Source organism: Monodelphis domestica, chromosome 3, assembly GCF_027887165.1.
Source record: "Monodelphis domestica isolate mMonDom1 chromosome 3, mMonDom1.pri, whole genome shotgun sequence".
In the NCBI taxonomy this organism is placed as follows: Eukaryota; Metazoa; Chordata; class Mammalia; order Didelphimorphia; family Didelphidae; genus Monodelphis; species Monodelphis domestica.
In genome coordinates, this window is record NC_077229.1 from 7,047,509 (window position 1) to 7,069,883 (window position 22,375).

Below are 22,375 nucleotides of genomic sequence, written 5' to 3' on the forward strand. Positions count from 1 at the left end.
TAGGATTTCTCCAGCATAGCCTGAGCCAAGGTTAGTTCAAAGACCTTCTAGCCACAAGGCTTCCTCTGAGATGAGGAACCTCCTAGGAGGATGGCGTTTTAGGAAACTAAAGGGAATGAAATCAGCCTAAACTTTGAGAGAGCTCAGTGAAGATGCCTCACCTGAACTAGGCTACTAAGCTTCTCCCTGTATTGTATCAAAGAGGCTCACTGCCAAACCCTGACAATAACTGCAGCCACTCCAAGATGCCAAGACACTCAATACGCTGCCACCAGCTATCTCTCTGCAAAAAGAGAGTGAGAAAGGAAGTGATGCGAAATATATAGACTGTTTTTTTACATCACTTCCTGTGTCTCACATGTACCAATGTTAGCTTAAGCTTGATTTAGGGCCACCCAGGGGTCTGTAAGTTGTTTCTGATATGTCATTTGCTAGCACATGTCTGTCATAGGGCATTCTTCTCAGTACTTAATCCTTAAATAGCGGTGTAGACATTCCTGTTTTGTTAGACTAAGCAGGGTGGAGTAAATCTAAAATTCACTTATTTGAATGTTTGATAGAATTCATTTGTGAACCCATCTGGACTTGGGGATTTTTTCTTAGGGAGTTCTTTGATAGCTTGTTCAATTTCTTTTTCTGATATGGGGTTGTTTAGGTAGTCTATTTCTTCCTCTGTTAATCTAGGCAATTTATATTTTTATAAACATTCATGTATATCACCTAGATTGCCATATTTATTGCCATATAATTAGGCATAATAATTTTTAATGATTGCCTTAATTTCCTCTTCATTAGAGGTGAGGTCTCCTTTTCATCTTGTATACTGTCAATTATTTATTAGATCAATAGTCCCTTGACTTTCAATTTTATTAATTTCTCCTTTAGGAGAATTAATTATTTTTATTTTTAATTATTTTTATAATTAATATTTATTTAAAATTTAAAATTATATATTATATATAATAATATAATTATAATCAATATAAAAATATAATAAATATTATGTTTAATTAATTAAAAAATTAAAAATTAATTAAAAATTAATAATTTTAGGATCTCTAATTTAGTCTTCATCTGAGGATTTTTAATTTGTTCACTTTCTAGGTTTTTAATTTGCATGCCTAATTCATTGACCTCTGCCCTCTCTAGTTTGTTAATATATGAACTCATGGATATGAATTTTCCCCTGAGTACTGCTTTGGCTGCATCCCATAGATTTTGACAAGATGTCTCATCATTGTCATTTTCTTCAATGAAGTTATTGTTTCTCTGATTTATTCTTTAACTAACAGATTTTGGAGAATCACATTGTTTAATTTCCAATTAATTTTTGATTTGCCTCTCCATGTACCCTTACTAATTATTATTTTCATTACATTGTGATCTTTGTAGGTTGCATTTATTATTTCTGCTCTTTTGCACTTGTTTGCAATGTTTTTATGCCCTGATACATGGTCAGTTCTTGTAAATGTACCATGTTATGCTGAAATGAAATATTCCTTTTTGTCCCTATTTATTTTTCTCCACATATCTACTAACTCTAATTTTTCTAAATTTCATTTATTTCTCTTACCTCTTTCTTATTTATTTTTTGGTTTGATTTATCTAGTTCTGTTAGAGGAAGGTTCAGGTCTCCCACTAGTATAGTTTTTCTATCTAGTTCATCCTTGAGCTCCACTAGTTTCTCCTTTATGGATGCTATGCCATTTGGTGCATACATGTTGATTACTGATATTTCTTCATTGCCTATACTGCCTTTTATCAGGATGTAGTTACCTTCCCTATATCTATTAACTAGATCTATTATTACTTTGGCTTTGTCAGATATCATGATTACGACTCCTGCCTTCTATTTATCAGTTGATGCCCAATAGATTTGGCTCCATTCTCTTAATTTCACCATAGGCGTATCTACCTTCCTCATGTGTGTTTCTTGTAGACAGCATATGGTAGGGTTTTGGTTTCTAATCCACTCTGCTATTCGCTTGCATTTTATGGGTGAGTTCATTCCATTCACATTCAGAGTTATGATTACCAGCTGTGTATTTCCCAGCATTTTGATTTCTACTCCTAGTCCTGCCTTTTCTTCTTTCACTATTTCCTTCTATACCAATGTTTTGTTTTTAATCAGTCTCCCTAATTTCCACCCTTATTTTACTTCCCTTTCTACCCCTCCCTTCTTATTCCCCCCTTATTTTCTTTGCAGTCTTTTTAAAACTACCCCCCCCATCTTCTCCCTCCCTTGTACTGCTTCCCTCCCCACCAATCCATTTGTTACCCTTCTACTTCCCTATAGGGTGAAAATCAATTCTCTGCCCCAATGTATTGGATTGTTCTTCCCTCTTGGGGTCAATTTTAGTGCATGTAAGAGTTGAATATTTCCTATCTCCAACCTCTTTACCCTTCCAGTGTATATACCTCCCACCACGTGCTTCTTTGTGACATATAAATTTACCCCTTCAGTTTCTTTTCCCATTTATTTTAGTATTAACCTCTTTTTAAATTCAATTTGTGTGTGTTTGTGTATATTTATACATACATATATCTATATACATATTTATGTCTTGTCATTTCATCCTATACAGTTTGTCACTGTTCCCTCCAAGTGTACTTCTTCTAGCTGTCCAGCTAATAATAACAGTTTTTAAGAGTTACCAATGACCTCTTTTCTCATAGGGATACATATCATTTTAACTTACTGGGTCTCTTAAAAAAAAGTTTTTTGTTTTTGTTTTTTCTTTTTTCCCTCTTTAATTACTTTTTGATGATTCTCTTGAGTTCTGTGCTTAGACATCAAATTTTCTGTTCAGGTCTGGTCTTTTATTTACGAATTCTTGAAATTCTTCTATTTTATTAAATGACCATACTTCCCCCTATAAGAATATGGTCAGTTTTGCTGAGTAGTTGATTCTTGGTTGTAGACCTAGTTCCCTTGCTTTCCAGAATATCATATTCCATACCTTTTGGTCCTTTAGTGTAGATGTAGCCAGCTCCTGTTTTATCTTCACACATGGTTCCATGATATGTGAATGCCTTTTTCTTGGCAGCTTGTAATGTTTTTCTCTTGGTCTGATAGTTCTTGAATTTGGCTGTAACATTCCTGGGTATTGTCTGTTGGGGATTTAGTACAGGAGGTGATCTGTGAATTCTTTCAATCTCCACGTTTCCCTCTTGTTCTAGAATATCGGGGCAGTTTTCTTGGATAATTCCCTATAGTGTGATGTCTAGCCTTTTTCTTTTGTCATGGTCTTCTGGTAGACCAATGATTCTTAAGTTGTCTCTCTTGGAACAATTTTCTAAATCTTCTCTTTTCTGAATGAGATGCTTCATATTTTCCTCAATTTTTTCATTTTTTTGATTTTGTTTTATGGTGTCCTCCTGCCTTGTGAAGTCACTTGATTCTAGTTGTATTCTGGTTCTTAATGACTGGATTTCATCCCTGGATTTTTGGTCATCCTTCTCCTTCTGGTCTGATTTTCTTTGGAGGTCATCATTCATCCTCCTTGCCTCATCTTTCATCTCCTTTTCCTTCCCCTCTCCTTCCCTTGCCTGCCTTTTATCTTTCCCCCAGCTATCCCCTCCATGGCTCGGGCTCTGGCACATTGGTGACTCTCACAATGACACTGGCTACCTGGGACACAGCAACAGGGCAACAAACACGTGACTGACTCCTACATCCCGCCTGAGATCTAGGCTACACTGGAGGTCTCCTAGAGATTTCCCTTCACACACTGGAAACTGCTTGACTTTCTTCCAGAGCATCCTAGAGCTGGTTTTCTCAATCCTCCATTGAGCTCTTAATGACCCAGCTTCTAGGGCTGGGTCTGATACTGAAAAAGGGCGGGATCTTTGGGCCCCTTCATTCTCTATGGGTCAGTTTCCTTCTGTAACTGACCAGAGGTGGGCTCTTCATTGTGATGTGGCTCTCAGCCCTCTGTGCTCTGCTTTGGCCTGCTCTAGGAGGTGGTGACGTTCAAGGATGTGTCTGTGGAGTTCACAAGGGAGGAGTGGCACCTCTTGTCTCCTCCCCAGAAAGAGCTGTACAAGGAAGTGATCCTGGAGAATGCCTGGAACCTGCTCTCTGTGGGTAAGGAGCTCTCTCTCTGCTGCCCAAGTCTGCCATTCAAGGGAGTATCGATCTCAGCAGCAGGCAAGGTTGGAAGCAGTTTTCAGTCATGAGGAAGAGACGAGGGTTGGTATGCTGAGTCCCAGAGCCAAGGTCCTCCTTCTGCCTGGTTCTCTTATAAAAGGCCTTTGAACTATGTAATGGGACCTTGTGTGCTCCCTTTGGTGCTCCTGAAGTCTGAGATCAAATGCATGTTGGAGAATCTCAGATGTGGAAGTAATCTCTGAGCTGATTCTGTCTCGCCTCTTCCTGGCACAGAATTGTTTCTCCCAAATCCCTTTAGCAAAACTGTTCAAGAGGGTTTTCCTCCCTCCCTATTCCCTTCTTGGATGAATCTACTATTGGGGATCTTTTTCTCTGTAACCAGCGTAAACTCATAGCTCACAGCTCCTAGATGTCCCCAGGAGAGATGGTTTGTTATTAGTCTTCTTTCCTATTGCCCTAAGCCTCTAGCAGAGCCTGTAAGGAAGGGAGTAAGGGATTAAGCATTTATAACGACCTGTTCCTGGCCTGGGGCTCTGCTGAGGGTTTTTCTGTTGTTATGGCACTTTTTCCCCACTTTCATCTTCCTAATTCAGTGACACAATTATCCCCATTTTACAGATGAGAAAATAGATTCGATCAAGTGGCTTGTTCTGAGGCACCCACATAAAATCTGTTTGTCAAAATATAGATTGAGGCCTTCCTGCCTGTAATCCCAGGCCCTTGCCTTCTGCCCTTCTAGCTGCCTCTCATTTCCAGATAATGGATACCTATGGACTGAGTCCAGCCTTCTCTGAAGAGAATGCCCAGAACCTAGCATTCTATTTCCAGATTAGTTCCCTGAATTTCTCCCTACTCCTCTCACCACCCTATATGCTATGGAGATTCTCCCCCAGGAGGCTCTGTAAGCTGCAGACCCTGCTTGCCCTCCTCTATCATTGTCAAGATGAATGGACTGGCTGAGAGATAGCCTTGGACCCAACAGGGATTGTTGAATTCCCCAGGGGACAGGCAGAGACTCCCTGAGAGAAGAGTCCACAAGGCTCAGAGAGGTGTCAGGGAGGGAGAAGCAAGCAGGGTGATGGGACAAAAGTTGATCCCTCAAGGTCCCTGTGTCTGGGGCTTCAGACTGACACAAAATAATGACCCTCAGACTGAGTTTGGGAGTTTAGGAATTTCTGCCAGAATGAACCAGCACAGGATGGGGGAGCAGGGCGGTTGCTAATCTGAGGTCCCCCCAGCAGGGTAACAGGAACATCCTACCCTGGAATCCTGTATTATAGACACTTATGGGTGATATTAGTCTCCTATGGGAACCCCATGGACAGAGTTTCTGAGTGGAGTCACTGGACTCCCCAAACATTCCCTAAAGAAAACTCAGTGACAAGCTTCTCCATCCTCCTCCTTGACTGATTCTCCCTTGCTCAGGGTTTCCAGTGCCCTCGGAAGACATTCTCTCTTATTTGGAGCAGAAGGAAGCCCCATGGATGCTGGAGCAAAAAGGCCTGAGGAGCTGCTGCCCAGGTGAGGAAGGGGAAAAGAAATATGGGAGAGTTTGAGTGATGAGAGACTTCTAGGTGCTGTGAAGATTGGATTTGGCTCTCCCCTGATTGTAACAATGAAGGAAATTAGCTCTTCCTTGATTGTGAAGATTAAATTGTAATCATTTGTTTATTTTTAGATTTTAATCCCCCAAAATGTAAAGCATAGTACACAAAGTAAAAATCCCCATAAAAATCAGGTTGGAGAATCTCAGAAAACTCCCCAAGCGTCTTTATGATGGGGGTGGTGGTGAGGGGGGCGGAGAGGAGAGAAGGGCCTTAGAATCAAAACAAAACCTTTGATTTTTCCAGACCTTGATATTTTAATTGCAATTATCCCTATACATTGCCCCCACATGGTAAGGAACCTCATGTCACCATAAAGGTGGGGAATTTGTACTATGATTGTCTCTTGGATACTGGAGCCTCTACATTGGCCTTGATAAGCAAACCAGATGCAAAATGTGACTCTTTTGGCTCTCTGAATGTAGTAGGTGTATCACAAACACCTCAAAAGGTCCCAAAACTTTCTCCTTGCATAATGTGTGGGACCACTAACAATAGAATACTCTTTTCTTTTAATGCCTGTATCCCCCACAAACTTGCTGGGGAGGGATTTACCATGCAAACTACAGGCCACAATAATTTGTGCTCCAGATGGCCCTATATCATTGGAAGTACCTGAGGAATCTTCAAATTTACTCCCTCAACTTCTCTCAGAGAGCCAGGAGGTAAGAGAGCCTCCCACCTTTGCAATACCTGTAGATATACCGGAGTCTCTTTGGACCCCATCTTCTTCTGATGTAGGCTAACTTAAATCAGCTGTTCCTATGCAGGTTAAAACTAAATCTGGCCCACTTCCTTCCATTCCTCAGTACCCCCTCTCAAAAAAGGCAATTGAGGGTATTACCCCAGTAATAAACTCATTAATTGACCAGGGCATCATAATTCCCTGTAAATCTGAATTCAATACGCTCATCCTTCCCATTAAAAAAAGAAAATTGTAGCCTGATGGCAAGAATACAGGGCCTGAGAACAGTGAACAATCACGTTATAAAGAGATACCTTCTATTGTCCAACATAAATACTATTATTTCTTCCATTCCTAGCACAGCTATATCCTTTACAGTAGTAGACTTGTGCTCTGCCTTCTTTTCCATACCTGTATATGTCAATTCCAGGCATATTTTTGCTTTCACATGGAAGGGCTCTCAATGGACATGGACTCATTTGCCTCAAGCTTACATGGAAAGTCCAGGACTTTTTGTACAAATTTTAATTCAAGATGCTGACAATATAAAATTTAAAACCAGCAAATTTAATCTAGCCTCAGACACACCCTAGCTATGTGACCCTGGGCAAGTCACTTAACCTCCATCAATACCCAATATTGATTCCAAGTTAAAAGGTAAGGGTTTAAAAAAAAAACAGGAAATTAATAAAATATGTAGATGATCGACCCTTGTCTTAAACAAATGCTGAAACATGCCAAGAGGATGATAAGCACCTGTACCTAGAACTACATTAAAGAGGGCATAAGATCTCGAAGGAAAAGGTTCAGTGGTATCTTCCAAAAGTAGAATACATGGGATTTATTCTAACTGCTGGTGCCTGCACAATTTCTCCTAAGCGAATTGAAAATATTGAATCTAGTGAATGAACTCTTTGAAGAAAGATGCTTGCAGAAACCTACACTGCATCAAGAAGATCCAGAATGAACTTTTGGGTACAATCAATTGAACAGAAGGGGATTGAACATTTATTGTAAATATACACTTTTATCCCAAAGCGGATTGCCCCCTACTTTGGCTTTTTGTCAGTGCGCTTAGCAAAACATTGGTTTTGCTTTCTCTCTTTTCTATTTCCCTCTTATCTCTAACTATTGTCATTTCCGCTTAGAAAGTGAAATGTGTGTGTGTGTGTGTGTAGTTAGAAGTTTTTAGGGGTACACAATGATTCTGTTAAATGATCAGTGGGGAGACTAGTTTCCCAATGATCATCAGGGGGGACTGTGAAGATTGGATTTGGCTCTCCCCTGATTGTAACAATGAAGGGAATTAGCTCTTCCTTGACTGTGAAGATTAAATTGTAATCATTTGTCTATTTTTAGATTTTAATCCCCAAAAATGTAAGCACAGAACTTAAAGTTGAGTATGGAGATCTACCCATTTTGGATTTTATCCACAAAAAAAAGGTATGAACATCCATTTCATACATTAAGTGGGAGGTCTGTGACCCATGTGTGAAAGAGTGGGCAGTCCTGGAGTGAAGCATCGTCTGTGATTGGTAGATGTAAAAATTTAGGGGAAGTGATGCAAGAGAAAAAGTTCTCTAAAAGTGGAAACAGACACACACAGACAGATTTGGAGTGGACACTCACACTTCTATGACACACAGCTCTACTGGAGTTGAGGCTGATAAAGAATCTGTTGATTAAACTGACATGTGGTGAGTGTAAAGGCTGATTTTAGTAAATCATTTTTGGGATTTAGTAATTAAATCCCTGCTGACCAATTAAATATATTCAGTCCAAACATAAATTTAACAATTCTCTGGTGAAGCCAAGGCTAGATTGGGGGCAGGAGGATCCAACTTGAAATTCTTTTTCAGAGGTTTTAGCAGGAGCTTCCTGGGCAAGTCACTGAATCCCTGAGCCTCTGTTTCCCTATCTGTCAGATGAGGCTGTTGGACTCCATTTTCTATAAGCTCCCTTCATGGGATCCGTCTGTGACCCTCTGAGAAATTAGTTTTTGGGACTGAAGGGCCTCGAAATCTCCTGCAAGTATCAGAAGGGCTAAGATTATCCCCTCTGAGCTCTTTAGAATTCAGAAACATATATGATGGCTTACTCTTGGTCAGGTCCTTTGCTAAGTTATAGGGGACATAAAGAACTGCAGTGGAAAATTCCCTCCCCTCATGGAACACACTCTCTGCTAGAGCAGACAGAGCATGCCAACAGTTCTGTAAAAGCCCTCTAGATCCCAGCTCCAGGGCAGTCAGTCATGAGAAGAAAGGCTCTAACAAGAAGGTGTACTAAATAGGTCTAATGTGGGGAGATGGCCTGGAGCTTCAGAAGAGCCAGACTGAGGATTCTGGGGGAAAGTGTAGCAGAGAAAACAAGGGAATAGCATTGCCACAACTCACTGCAAATGGCCATCTCTAGCAGTTTAGCTATGAACCCGAGGACAGATGTTAGTATCTCATGGGGAGGAAGAGAGAAATTGAGAGTGTTTGGAGCATTGGGCAGAAAAGGTTTATTGGTTCCCACAGGAAGAGAGCCATTAGCTCATTATTGTAGGAAAGGCTGAAGATGAAAGAATAATGGGGTCATGGCAGGGAGAAATACATGGGCTTAGCTGAGGGATGGGATGGGCTTCTTCGTGCATGGAAAGAGATTTTTTTTAGCTAGGAGAAGAGTGACCTTTTCCTCTGATTCTGAGGCCCAAGAGGATAAGGAGGCAGCTGAGCTTCGTGCAATGTAGAGGATAAGAGAGCTCTGCAGAGAAGTCCAGCTTTTGTTCAGTGCAATATGAGGCCAAGTTCTTAGCTCAGAAGGTGATGCAGGGGGTGGGAGGAAGCTATAAAGGAGATCTGGAGACCTGGGAAATATTTGGAAAGCTGCTCTGCTGGGTGGCAAAAGGAAACCATGAGGGAGACCTCACAGGATTGCCTGGCCATGGTGAAGACACAGCTGAGGTCAGGGAGCCGCAATGCAGAGTGGAGCCATACAACTGGTTTCCTGATTTTCCTTCTCCATTGACCTGCAATCCATGAGCAGTAGTGAAAACTGTTGCCTTACTTGGAAGTGATCCAGGGCTAAGCTTTTCTTCTATCATCAGTTCCAGGCCCTTTCCTGGTCTCTGGGGCTCAGTCTTTGTCCTGTTCTTGGACAATCAGGTGACCACAGTACCTCAGTTTAGGGAGATGAGAGCCTAGAGAGAAGTCTCTGGGATCTTCAGGATTAGGTCTACTCTAGTTCCAAAGGAGTTACTATTGACTGCTGAGAAATAAGGGCAAGAGAGGGACAGAAATATGGCTGAAGCCAGAGCATGTATTTGCCTTCCAGAAGAGACCAGAATGCAAGGATCCTGGTAGAGGTTGGGCCTGACATAAGCCCTGGGCCCCGTCAGTAAACATGTATCAAATGCTGAATATATTCTAGGAGCCATGCTAAGCCCTTAGCATACAGTGGAAGGAAAACAGCAGTCTGGGCTATCCTGGAGGTCACAATCTAGAACCTAAACATGGAGGTGGTTTAGAAAGGAGCAACAGATCCTCAATCTCACTCTGAGATGATCCAGGGAGAAAGGAGTGTTGGAGAATTGAAATGCATTTAATTCAACAGGGAAATCAGGAACTAGAGGAGTGAAGAGAATGACAGTTTAAGGAGAAAAGCAATCAATGGAGGAAATCATCCAAATTCTAATGATAAAAATAAACATCACCATTTGCATATGGCCTCTAGTATATATCATACACTTAATAAATATTTTCTCATTAGATCCTCATAGGAATGCTAGGAGTCACTTGATATTATTATGCCCATATTATAGTTGAGGGACCTGAAACCAGCAGAGCTCCTGTAAGTTGCATAGGTACAATGAGAATGTACCACCACCTGTATTGGGATTTTTAAGAAGAATATCATGAAAAAGCCAATATCTATATAAGGGAGCGGGGGGCAATAGGAAGAGAGTTGTATGAGCTTTATTGCCCATTTCTTTATAAAAAGGATCATGGACTCAACTTATTGTATGAGACATATTTTTAAATATGGGAAATACCATGTTTTTGTTTAAATTGTATTTAGTTGAAAGATTTTATCTTAGTGAAAGAGACATTTAAAGAAAAGAAATGGCTACTCTCAAGGAGCAGGGAACAGAACAAAATCTTTTATGCCTTGGATAAATGTAAAAAAGAGTGCTGAATTTCTTCATCTGATCTCAGATTATGGAACAAAAAGTAGATAGAAAGCAATCATGAAGGGAATTACATAATGCTTACAAAATACATAAAGAGAAGCTAGATGCTGAAATAATAGGATGATTTAATCTACATACACCCAGTGGTGTCATATCCATGGAGAGAGGATTAAATGTGTAGACAATTGTGACAAGGAAATCACTTTTAAAAGACTGATATATATTAATTTAAGGTCGCCAAGGAATTCAGCTATGTAATTCCTTAATGAAAACTCAAGTCAGCTGTCAACCTTTTATGGAGTTTTAATTACAAACAGGAGGAAGAAAGGAATTAGAGATAGAGAGATAGAGGGAGAGAGAAAGGGGAGAGAAGGGAATAGGGCTTAAATACCCCTTCTGTTTAGGCTGGGCCAAAAGGCCCAAGCCCTTAGATAGCTGGGGCAATGAAAGGAGATCAGTCCCTATTACTCACGTGACCAAAAATGGAGAAACAGTCTCTGGGGCCCCCTTCTTCAGCTTCCTTCAGCGCAAGCTTCTCAGAGCACACCGCAACCACTCCGACAAACTCCTCCACACATCCCCCTCGAGTCTTCAGACCCCCCTATCCTTAAGGAAACCATCCAAGTTCCCTCCCCTCAGTCCTCACATCTACCAATCACCTGTCCATCAATTTCCCTGTGCCAATGGAGGCTCTAGCTTAACCCAGGACCGCCCAGAGGTCTCTGGCTTTGCACATGTCTGTTGAAGGTCATATTTTCAAATAATTAAATCTTTGAACCTTTGCTACAGCCCTTTCTAAATCCTGTTAACCTGAGTAGGGTAGAGATTGGAATAATTAAATTTTGATCTAGGCTGCAGCCCTTACTCAATCCTGTTAGGACTGAATAGGGTGGAGATTGATTCCAAGTATCTCTATTGTATCAATTCTAAAATCAATCATGACTCAAAGAAATTCCTGTTCTATGCTTAAGCATAGGTCAAAGTCCTTTCCATTGTTCAGCAAAAGGTTTCTGTCCTAAAGTAATCTTAAGAAGGGAGGAGAAGGAACCTCCCATGCCAATGGGGTTCACATTCCAATAGTCAAGACCCACTATCAATAGGAAATTTTTCAAGTATGAAATTTCCCAATGGTGAAATTTCCAACATTTATAAGTCTAAGAAATTTTGAGGTTTACACAATGATAAGGAAAGCAAAAAGATTGAAACTGAATATTCTAGTACTGTGAACAGAGCATTCCCAGTCATAATATTTGGTCTCAGCTGCTAGGATTTTGGGTCAAGTCACTCATCCAGCCTTTCTGTGGTCCTGGTCTGAGTTAGGAATGTAATAAAGCTAGCCTGACCGAAATCCCAGATTTGTTATGAAGAGCAAATGAGATCACATGGGAGGCTCTTTATTATTTAAATTGTTCTTCAGCTTTGAGGTAATGACATTTTCAAAGGATAGATTGTGCCCATTTAAGTTGGAAGATTTTTCTTCTTATCTGAGGAAATAGGATATAAAGCAGTTTATGTTCTGACAATGGAAGAAAGGAAATAGAGTTATTATATATGTGTATATGTCACTATATATGTATATTTTACTGTTTGTTTCTTTTCTTTTTTTTAATTAATTTAGAATTTTTTCCATGGTTACACTATTCATGTTCTTTCCCTGCCGTCCCCCACCTATCCCCCCTCCTGTAGCTGACATGTTTTACATGTTTCCTTGTGCGTTTCCTTCCTTCTGCGTTTTACATGTGTCCTTGGTCAAGATCTATTTCCATATTATTGATATTTGAACTAGGGTGATCATTTAGAGTCTGTATTCCCAATCATATCCCCTTTGACCCTTGTGATTAACCCTTGTGTGATTTGACCCTTGTGTTTTTCTTCTGTGTTTCTATTCCCACAATTCTTACCCTGAATGTAGATAGAGTTCTTTCTCTTAGGTCTCTCAGAATTGTCCTGGAACATTGCTTGCTACTAGTAGAGAAGTCCATTACATTTGATTGTACAACAATGTATCCGTCTCTGTGTATAAGGTTCTCCTGGTTCTGCTCCTTTCAATCTGCATCCATTCCTGGAAGTCATTCCAATTCATATGGAATTCCTCCACTCCATTATTCCTTTGGGCACAATAGTATTCCATCACCAACAGATACCACAATTTGTCCAGCTATTCCCCAATTGAAGGGCATCCCCTCATTTTCCAATTTTTTCTACACAAAGAGTGCAGCTATGAATGTTTTAGTATAAGTCTTTTTCCTTATGATCTGTTTAGGGTACAAACCCAGCAGTGCTATGGCTGAACCAAAGGGCAGGCTGACTTTTAGTGCCCTTTGGGCATAGTTGCAAATTGCCATCCAGAATGGCTGGATCCATTCACAACTCCACCAGCAGTGTATTAATGTCCCAATTTTGCCACATCCCCTCCAACATTTATTACTTTCCTTTACTGTCATGTTAGCCAATCTGCTAGGTGTGAGGTGGTTCCTCAGAGTTGTTTCAATTTGCATTTCTCTGATTATGAGAGATTCAGAACACTTTTTCATTGATTTCTTTATCTGAAAAATAGTCCATTCATGTCTCTAAACCATTTATCAATTGGGGAATGACTTGATTTTTTGTACAAAGTTTTAGCTCCTCATAGATTTGAGTAATTTAGACCTTTGTCAGAGTTTTTTGTTATGAAGATTTTCCCCAATTTGTTGCTTCCCTCCTAATTTTGGTTGCATTAGCTTTGTTTGTACAAAACCTTTTTAAGTTAACGTAATCAAAATTATTTTACATTTTGTAATTTTTTTCTAACTCTTTGGCTTAAAATGTTTCTTTTCACAAAGATCTGACATGTATACTATTCTGTGTTCAACTAATTTACTTATAGTTTCCTTCTTTATATTCAAGTCATTCACCCATTTTGAGTTCATCTTGGTGTGCAGGGTGTGAGATGCTGTTTTCATCAAATAGTGGATTTTTGTCCCCAAAACTGGGATCTTTGGGTTTATCACAGACTATCTTGCTGAGGTCACTTACCCCAAGTCTATTCCACTGATCCTCCATTATGTCTCTTAGCCAAGTACCATATTGTTTTGATGACCACTGTTTTATAGTATAGTTTAAGATCTGGTACTGCTAGGCCACCTTCCTTCACGTTTTTTTTCATTATTTCCCTTGATATTCTTGATCTTTTGTTCTTCCAAATGAACTTTCTTATGTTTTCTTTTTTATCTAATTCAATGAAAAAGTTTTTTGGTAGTTCAATTGGTATGGCACTAAATAAGTAAAATTGTTTGGTTAGGAATGTCATTTTTATTATGTTAACTCATCCTACCCCTAAGTAATTAATGTTTTTCCAGTTATTTAGATCTCGTTTTAATTGTGTGGAAAGTGTTTTGTAGTCGTGTTCAAATAGTTCCTGTGTTTGTCTTGTTAGATAGATTCCTAAGTATTTTATATTGTCTAGGGAGATTTTAAATGGAATTTCTCTTTCTAACTCTTGCTGCTGAGATATGTTGGAAATATATAGAAAGGCTGATGATTTTTGTGGGTTTCTTTTGTATCCTGCAACTTTGCTAAAGTTGTTGATTATTTCCACTAGCTTTTTAGTTGATTCTCTAGGATTCTTTAAGTAGACCATCATATCATCTGCAGAGTGATAGCTTGGTCTCCTCATTACCTATTTTAATACCTTCAATTTCTTTTTCTTCTCTAATTACTACTGCTAGTTTTTCTAATACAGTGTTAAATAATAGAGGTGATAATGGGCATCCTTGTTTCACTCCTGATCTTCTCATTTATCACCATTGCAAATGATAGTTGCTGATGGTTTTAGATAGATACTGTTCATTATTTTTAGGAAAGACCCTTCTATTCTTATACTTTCTAGTGTTTTCGATAGGAATGAGTGTTGTATTTTGTCAAAGCCTTTTTCTGCATCTATTGAGATAATCATGTGATTTTTGTTGGCTTGCTTATTGATATGGTCAATTATGTGGATGGTTTTCCTAATATTGAACCATCCTTGCATTCCTGGTATAAATCCCAACTGATCATATGACGAATAATCCTCATGATCACTTACTGAAGTCTTTTTAATAGTATTCTATTTAAGATTTTTGAATATATGTCCATTAAGGAGATTGGTCTATAGTTTTCTTTCTCTGTTTTTGACCTGCCTGGCTTTGTAATCAGTGCCATATTTGTGTCATAAAAGGAATTTGGTAGAACTCCTGCTTTGCTTATTCTGTCAAATATATTGTATTGTATTGGGATTAGTTGTTCTTTGAATATTTGATAGAATTCACTTTTGAATCCATCAGGCCCTGGAGATTTTTTCCTAGGGAGTTCTTTGATGGCTTGTTCAATTTGTTTTTCTGATATGGGATTATTTAAGTATTCTATTTCTTCTTCCGTTAATCTAGGCAATTTATATTTTTTGTAAATATTCTTAACACCTATATTGCCATATTTATTGCCATGTAATTGGGCAAAATATTTTAATGATTGCCTTAATTTCCTCTTCATTAGAGGTGAGGTCTCCCTTTTCTTTGATGTTTTTAATTTGGTTTTCTTCTTTCCTTTTTTATTGGATTGACCAGTACTTTGTCCATTTTATTTGTTTCTTTCATTCTTGGGGGTTGTCTTTTGAGGATTTAGTGTAGAGGCTGTAATATAAACTCTTTCAGTGTTTATTTTTCCCTCTTGTTCAAAAACATCAGGGCAGTTTTCTTGGATAATTTCTTGTATGATGTCAAGGATTCTGTTTATTTCTGGGTTTTTAGGTAAACCAAATGATTCTCAGATTGTCTCTTCTAGATTGGTTTTTGTGGTCAATCATCTTGTCCGTGAGGTATTTTATGTTTCTTTCTATTTTGTTAGTCTTTTGACTTTGATTTATTTATTCTTCATGTTTTGAGAGATGATTGGCTTCCAATTTCCCAATACTGGTCTGTAAAGATTGATTTTCTGCTATAATATTTTGATTTTCCTTTTTGGTTTGATCTATCCTGCTTTTCATGGCTTCTAGCTGTTTAATTTTGGTCTCCAAATGGAAGTTCCTGTCTTTTAAACTGTTATTTTCTTTTTGAACAATTTCTCACTTTTCTTGCCAAAACTCTTCCATCTTTGTCATACACTCTGATTTAAATTCATCAAGATTTTGTGGCCAATTTCCATTTTGGGGTGGAGGGGTGTTTGGATGCATTTACTTGTTTATCATCTTCTGCTGTTTCCTCTGTGGTCTGGATTTTTTTCTCCATAAAAATTATCCAGGGTCAATGCCTTCTTATTCTTCTTCTTGATGTTTGGAAGCTGTATTTCCCGGGCATTTCTTGCCATCACTATGCTGGTTTTTCCTTCACTTTCCAGTCAGAAGTCTGAGTGAGGGGGCAGGCTCTCTGTGTATGGAGCTATGGAGCATGGTTTTTCCCTGAGGTCACATCTTGAGTCTCAGAGGCTTCTACTATGACCACCCTCTTTGTACCATTTCTGCAACCAAGGTCCTCACTATTCAGCCTGTGGGATCTCAAGTATAGCTGCTCTCAGGGGTTTGTCCCTGGTGGTCTTAGCTGCCAAGGACCTAGAGGTGCCCCTTGCTCACTTACTGATTCTAGAATGCTGGCTCTGAGTATGTGGCTCCGTCGGTGGGGTGTGGGAGGGTTAATCAGCTCTCATTTTGGTTGAAGCTATTTCACCCCCTTATAGTGTAGAAATGCCCAAATCCCATGTAACTTCAATGCTCCACCCTACTGTGGAATCCCTTCATTCATATGAATTTGGTTTTGGGTTTTGGGGGTTTTTTTTGGTCTTTTGAGGTAGTCTATATGGATAGGTTATGAAAAAAAGAGTCCTGCTTCTACACTGTAACCATGTTAACCTGGAAGTTCCTTCTGTTTTCTTTTAGGAGAGATCATACCTGAATTAAAGGCGAATCCAACAGAGATGAGCCCTCCTGTGGAAGAAATGGACCTACAAAGATTCATGAGTGTTGGTCCTAAAAACTTTACTTCCAGAGAATTCTGTGTTGCATCTCGAAATTTATCCCCTATTGAACATCAAAGAATGCACACTGAAAAACAATCTAGAGAAAGTAATCAATGTGGAAAGAATTTTATTCACAGGGCCAGTCTTGCTCAAAATCAGAGATTATACACTAGTGAGCAAGCTTATGAATGCAAGCAGTATAGAAACACATTCAGTCAGAGCTCCAGTCTTGCTCAGCATCAGAGAAGGCACACTGGGGAGAAATCTTTTGAGTGCAAGCAGTGTGGAAAGACATTCAGTCAGAGCTCCAATCTTGCTCAACATCAGAGAATCCACACTGGGGAGAAACCTTATAAATGTAAGCAATGCGGAAAGACATTCAGTCGTAGCTCCTATCTTGTTAAACATCATAGAAGGCACACTGGGGAGAAACCTTATGAATGTAAGCAATGTGGAAAGACATTCAGTCAGAACTCCAGACTTGTTCAACATCAGAGAGTGCACACTGGTGAACAACCTTATGAATGCAAGCAGTGTGGAAAGACATTCAGTATGAGTTCCAGTCTTGCTCGACATCAGAGAATCCACACTGGGGAGAAACCTTACGAATGCAAGCAGTGTGGAAAGAAATTCAGTGAGAACTCCAATCTCACTGTACATCAGAGAAGGCATACTGGGGAGAAACCTTACAAATGCAAGCAATGTGGAAAGACATTCAGTCATAGCTCTGATCTTGCTAGACATCAGAGAAGGCACACTGGGGAGAAACCTTACAAATGCAAGCATTGTGGAAAGACATTCAGTCTGAGCTCCGAACTTGCTGTTCATCAGAGAAGGCACACTGGGGAGAAACCTTATGAGTGCAAGCAATGTGGAAAGACATTCAGTCTGAGCTCTGATCTTGCTGTTCATCAGAGAAGGCACACTGGGGAGAAACCCTATGAATGCAAGCAATGTGGAAAGACATTCAGTCAGAGCTCCAATCTTGCTAGACATCAGAGAAGTCACACAGGGGAGAAACCTTATGAATGCAAGCAATGTGGAAAGACATTCAGTCAGAGCTCCAATCTTGCTATACATCAGAGAAGGCATGCCGGGGAGAAACCTTACAATTGCAAGCAATGTGGAAAGACATTCAGTCTGAGCTCTGATCTTGCTATACATCAGAGAAGCCACACTGGGGAGAAACCTTATGAATGCAAGCAATGTGGAAAAACATTCAGTCTGAGCTCCAATCTTGCTAGACACCAGGGTATTCACACTGGGGAGAAACCTTACAAATGCAAGCAATGCGGAAAGACATTCAGTCAGAGCTCTGATCTTGCTGTACATCAGAGAAGGCACACTGGGGAGAAACCTTATAAATGCAAGCAATGTGGAAAGACATTCAGTCTGAACTCCAATCTTACTCGACATCGAAGTATTCACACTGGGAAGAAACTATGAATGTAAGAAATGTGGAAAGATGTTCACATTGCAGCTTATCTTGCTATTGTGTGAAGGAAATTCCCCTTTATCCCATTCTGGGGCAGCAGAAACCAAAAAAATAAATGTTGTCAATTTCAACTATGAAACAAAATGATTGACATTCCAATGGACTCAGTTGAATGTGTTATCAGAATAATTGTCTTACATGGATAATCACCATGCATCTATTAGTTTTACACTGTACTGATTGCAGGCAGAGGCTAATGTAGCAACTGATAAAATCACACTTATTTCTGCTATTTCTAACCCATCATTTGCACATCAAATCTTATGCTTATTTTGCATTAAGGTCTATACTACATATGTGGTCAAAATTTTATCACACCAGTACTGAACTTTTGAAGATTGGATTTGGCTCTCCAGTGATTGTTACAGTGAAGGTACTTAGCTCTTCCTTGATTGTGAAGATTAAGTTTTAATCCCCTATTTGTTGATTTAATCCTCAGAAATGGAAGCATAGTACTTGAAGTTGAGTGGGAAGATCTGCCCATGTTAGATCTTATCACCACGGGTGTAAATTTCCCACTTAATCATGAAGTGGGAGGTCTGTGACCCACATGTTTGATAGTAGGTAACAAATTAGAATCAACTAGCTGTCTATTGGGCAGTCCTAGAGCAGAACGTCAACTGTTATTGGTATATGTGGAATTTGGGGAAGTGATGCAAGAAAAAAAGATCTTTAAAAGAAAGACAAGGGCCTGAGGGAAGTTGGTCTTCTGGGAATTTTTAGTGGTTGGTCTTCTGGGAATTTGAAAGAGACACTTGTAATGGAGCCTGCTAGAGTTGAGATTGACTTGACACCATAGTGAGTGTAAAGGCTGACTTCCTTGCCCTTTCTGGAGGCATGAGCCTCCAAGAATGGCCCATTATCTTGAGACTCCTTTCCCCTGGCTGGGGCCTTAGAATTGCTATGACGGTCAGAGGAAGCAGGACCTGTCTCGCTCTGTGTCTTCCCTTTTCTCTCTTCCATATCTTCCCTCTATTGTAAAACAAACTACCATAAACTCCATTCAACTTTATAATTCATTTTTGAGATTTTGAAGATTTAGAAATTTTGGGATTTAGAAATTAAATCCCTGGTGACTAATTAAATAGTCAGTCCAACCATAAATATCTAAGAATCTGGCTGACCACATAGGTTGACGAAATACCCTCAATCTTCCTATGTTTCCTTAACTTTTCCTTTACTGTTGTTACTATACCTAACTCATTTTAATCAGCTGTAGAGGTAAGCTCAAATATTTTCTTTTTTTCTTAAATTAGATACAACATAGGTGTTTTAATATTAGCAACAAGGTCCTAGCTGAGGAAGCTGTTTCCCATTCTCCCTTCCCCTAGGGAACAAACAACCCAATTAGCAGACCCTCACTTACAATACTAGCTGGCTGGATTGCTCTTAACTATAGGTGAGGAAAACCTGGAGAAAGGAGCCCTGCAAGAGAGAGTGCTTGTATTAAAGTCTACTTTCCTATTTTCCAGCCTCTCTAGTTTTTAAAATTTAAGTGAGTTTTGCTCAAAGAGGAAAGCACATTGTCCTGGCAGTTTTAGCCAGAGGGATAAGGAGAGAACACTTGTGACCCCTCCCAAATTTAGCCTTTAAGAGCCTCAGGCAAAAGACTTTGTTTTCATCTGCCTTTTCACCCTGAAATGTTAATTGGATTAAGGCTGTGAATAGAACCAAACCCAAACACCTAGCCAAAAGACAGAAAGGAAAAATTTAGAACAAAATAAGATCCTAAGCAAGCAATAGCTAGATCTATTGACAAAAGGCAAAATTGCAGTCAACTTAGTGATTGACTTTAGGAATATGTGGTTAGAGCCAGTATACAAATTACTCAACAACTGGCTTTTCAGCACCATGACCAAATTTGGAAATGTATTGTTCCTTGTCTCCTTGAAATGGCTTATCCCAGAGAACTTATGGCAATGGTTAAGCTCCACTCTGCTCCTGGTTGGGATTTTAATTGTTGGACCTATAATATTGTATCTATTTTTCTATAAGAGCTGGAAAATACCATACATAAGATAGAGAATCAAATAGGAGAATTATGTAGCATACCAGGCATGTTGGCATTTGGAAAGTATGATTGATGTATTGATACTGTGCTACCAGACACATGGTCAGACCTCTAAATGTTATAGGGACAGTCCAATGGATGGGCAAATTCTTGGGCTAGGCGTGGACAGCCATGCTGCCTTGGCTCAGATTACACTCATTTACAAAACACAGGTACTTTCGCTCAGAGTACACTCATTTGCATAGCGCGGTTGGATTAACCTCCACCTCTTTTATCTCATCATTGTCAGTTCAACCAATGTTAAAACCTATGTAATGTTATGTATTCGTTGATCCACATTCCTAAAAACCTTCAATAAATATGGGGAAACCAGAGCAAAACTCCTCTCTAATGCTCTCTTACTATCTCCACTCTTACTCTATCCTTCCTTCTTATTCTCTCCCTCTGTTCCCTCCTCTCCTCTTACTCTCTTGCTTCACTGTATCTCTTTCATAGCAACGCTGTCGCCCCAGTGCCTCAGCACCAGGAGTAGAGACTCCCACCTTTCCTAGCTACTCTGTTGCCCCAGTGCCGAGGCACCAGGGAGTGGTGACTCCCCCCACTTTTCTAGCGACTTTGTCACCCCCAAAGCAGCCTCTCTTATCTATAGAGTATCAAGGAGTTGGTACTCCTCACCTATTCTCTTATTCCTCTTATTTCCTCAGAGTTCGCGTTACTCCCCATGTGTTTCAACTTTTGTCTTTGAGTCTTCATTGTTATTCTCCCATTTCCTTAGCCCCCTCTTTCTACCTCAGGTCATTACCCATAGATAAATGTTATAGGACTCCCATGTGGGGTCACTTTAAATTATGTCAGACTCCCCTTTGGAAAGCATATTTCCCAGCCAAACTGACCAATTGTTCCTTCTACTATTCAACAATATGTGGAATAAAATGCTTGGCTTGATTTTATAGAGGAAAGTTGGGGGGGGGGAGCTCAGGTTTTTATGAAAAGCATTAAAAGGAACTTAATAACATCCCAGAATAGGAGTGATTTATCTCTGCACACTTCATCATTATGAGAATCTCTGTCCCACCCTGCTCTACACAATTTGGCTCCTACTTCTCAAACACTTCAGTCCATCTGGTCGGCTGATTGACTATGACCAGACAAAATTTATACTGTCCAGCTTTTGGCATAGAGATCAAATCAACTTGACATTGTTCAAATGGTATGTAAGCAAGAGTACACCCACCAAAGGCTTTGCCACCAAAGGCATGTTGATTAAAGGCCTGGCAGGTAGGGCAGGCTGTACATACTCTAGAGAATATCCATACTCATTTAACAGAGACCATGATGACCTGGGTGCCAAAATGATCATTTTTATGAATAGATTGGCAAATTTGTTGACAAAAACTTCTAGGGAGCAGGGGTTTTCCATCTAGGGGGTTCTCCTTGGGCTTTGCACCATCTCCCAGTGCTAGGCCTGATGGGAGGAGGGTATGTAATTAGAATCTTGCATCCTAAAAACTACATTTCCCAGAATCCCTTTCCTTTCATCCTCACCTCATATCCTTAGGTTTTGTAGATAAAAGTTTGTGTAACCTCAACCCCTCTCTCTGTTCTGCCATTGAGGTCTGGGCAAGCTTCTCTTTACTGTTTGTTTTTATCTGTTTCCTCTACTTCAAGTGACTATTAATAAATCTTATAAAATGTAATAGTTGGAGTTATTGGATATTAATTTTAATCTTACAAAGGGGAGGGGACGTAGGTAAGGCCACTCTTTTCCATGAGGGTAAAATAAAGACCAGAAATTGGCAAGTGGAGGAAACAACAGCATTAGTCGAAGGGCTGCTGCCAGCGTCCTGGCTTCTGCATGGCTGCCAGCTGGTGGCCAGCCTCTTTCCAGCAATTCCACTTGAATCTCTCAGGAAGATGAGTCTTGTCGGATTGCACCCACACAGCAAGGAACAACACACATCCAGGAGTGGCCTCATGTTGGCTCATAGAGATGAAGCTGGATGTTGTGGACCAGAACTGGGACTGGTCTGGAAAGCCCCAGCTTTTCTCGGCATGAAGTGGTTTGCAGGTGTGGCTAAGGTCACCATTCCCTTCAAATGAAAGGGATTCAGGGGAGCCCTGACCTTTCAGACTCATTTCCATTTTTCTGGCTTTTGATTTTCCTCAGTTTCCCTTTCATTAAAAGTGATCAAAGGGAGACAGAGTTTCTGTTAGTTAGATTAAGATAGTTGGGTGTAGTTTATTTGTTTTTTTGGGTAGATATCTTAGTTTAGGTAATTGGTAAGTATTTTAGATTGTGCACAAATCCCAAAATAGTGTTTTCAACACGATTTA

At 39.7% G+C, this 22,375-nt stretch overlaps 1 protein-coding gene across 1 annotated transcript in view; it reads left to right on the forward strand.

Annotated features, from left to right (window-relative positions):
• Positions 1 to 21,738, forward strand: part of LOC100619395 (zinc finger protein 345-like) — a 31,743-nt gene extending 10,005 nt beyond the window's left edge. The window contains exons 3-5 of the mRNA XM_007490626.3: positions 3,961 to 4,087; positions 5,537 to 5,632; positions 16,456 to 21,738. Coding sequence (XP_007490688.1) covers positions 3,961 to 4,087; positions 5,537 to 5,632; positions 16,456 to 17,981 — 1,749 coding nt within the window. The 3' untranslated portion in view covers positions 17,982 to 21,738. The remainder of the gene's footprint in view (positions 1 to 3,960; positions 4,088 to 5,536; positions 5,633 to 16,455) is intronic.
• The last annotated feature ends 637 nt before the right edge of the window (positions 21,739 to 22,375 follow it).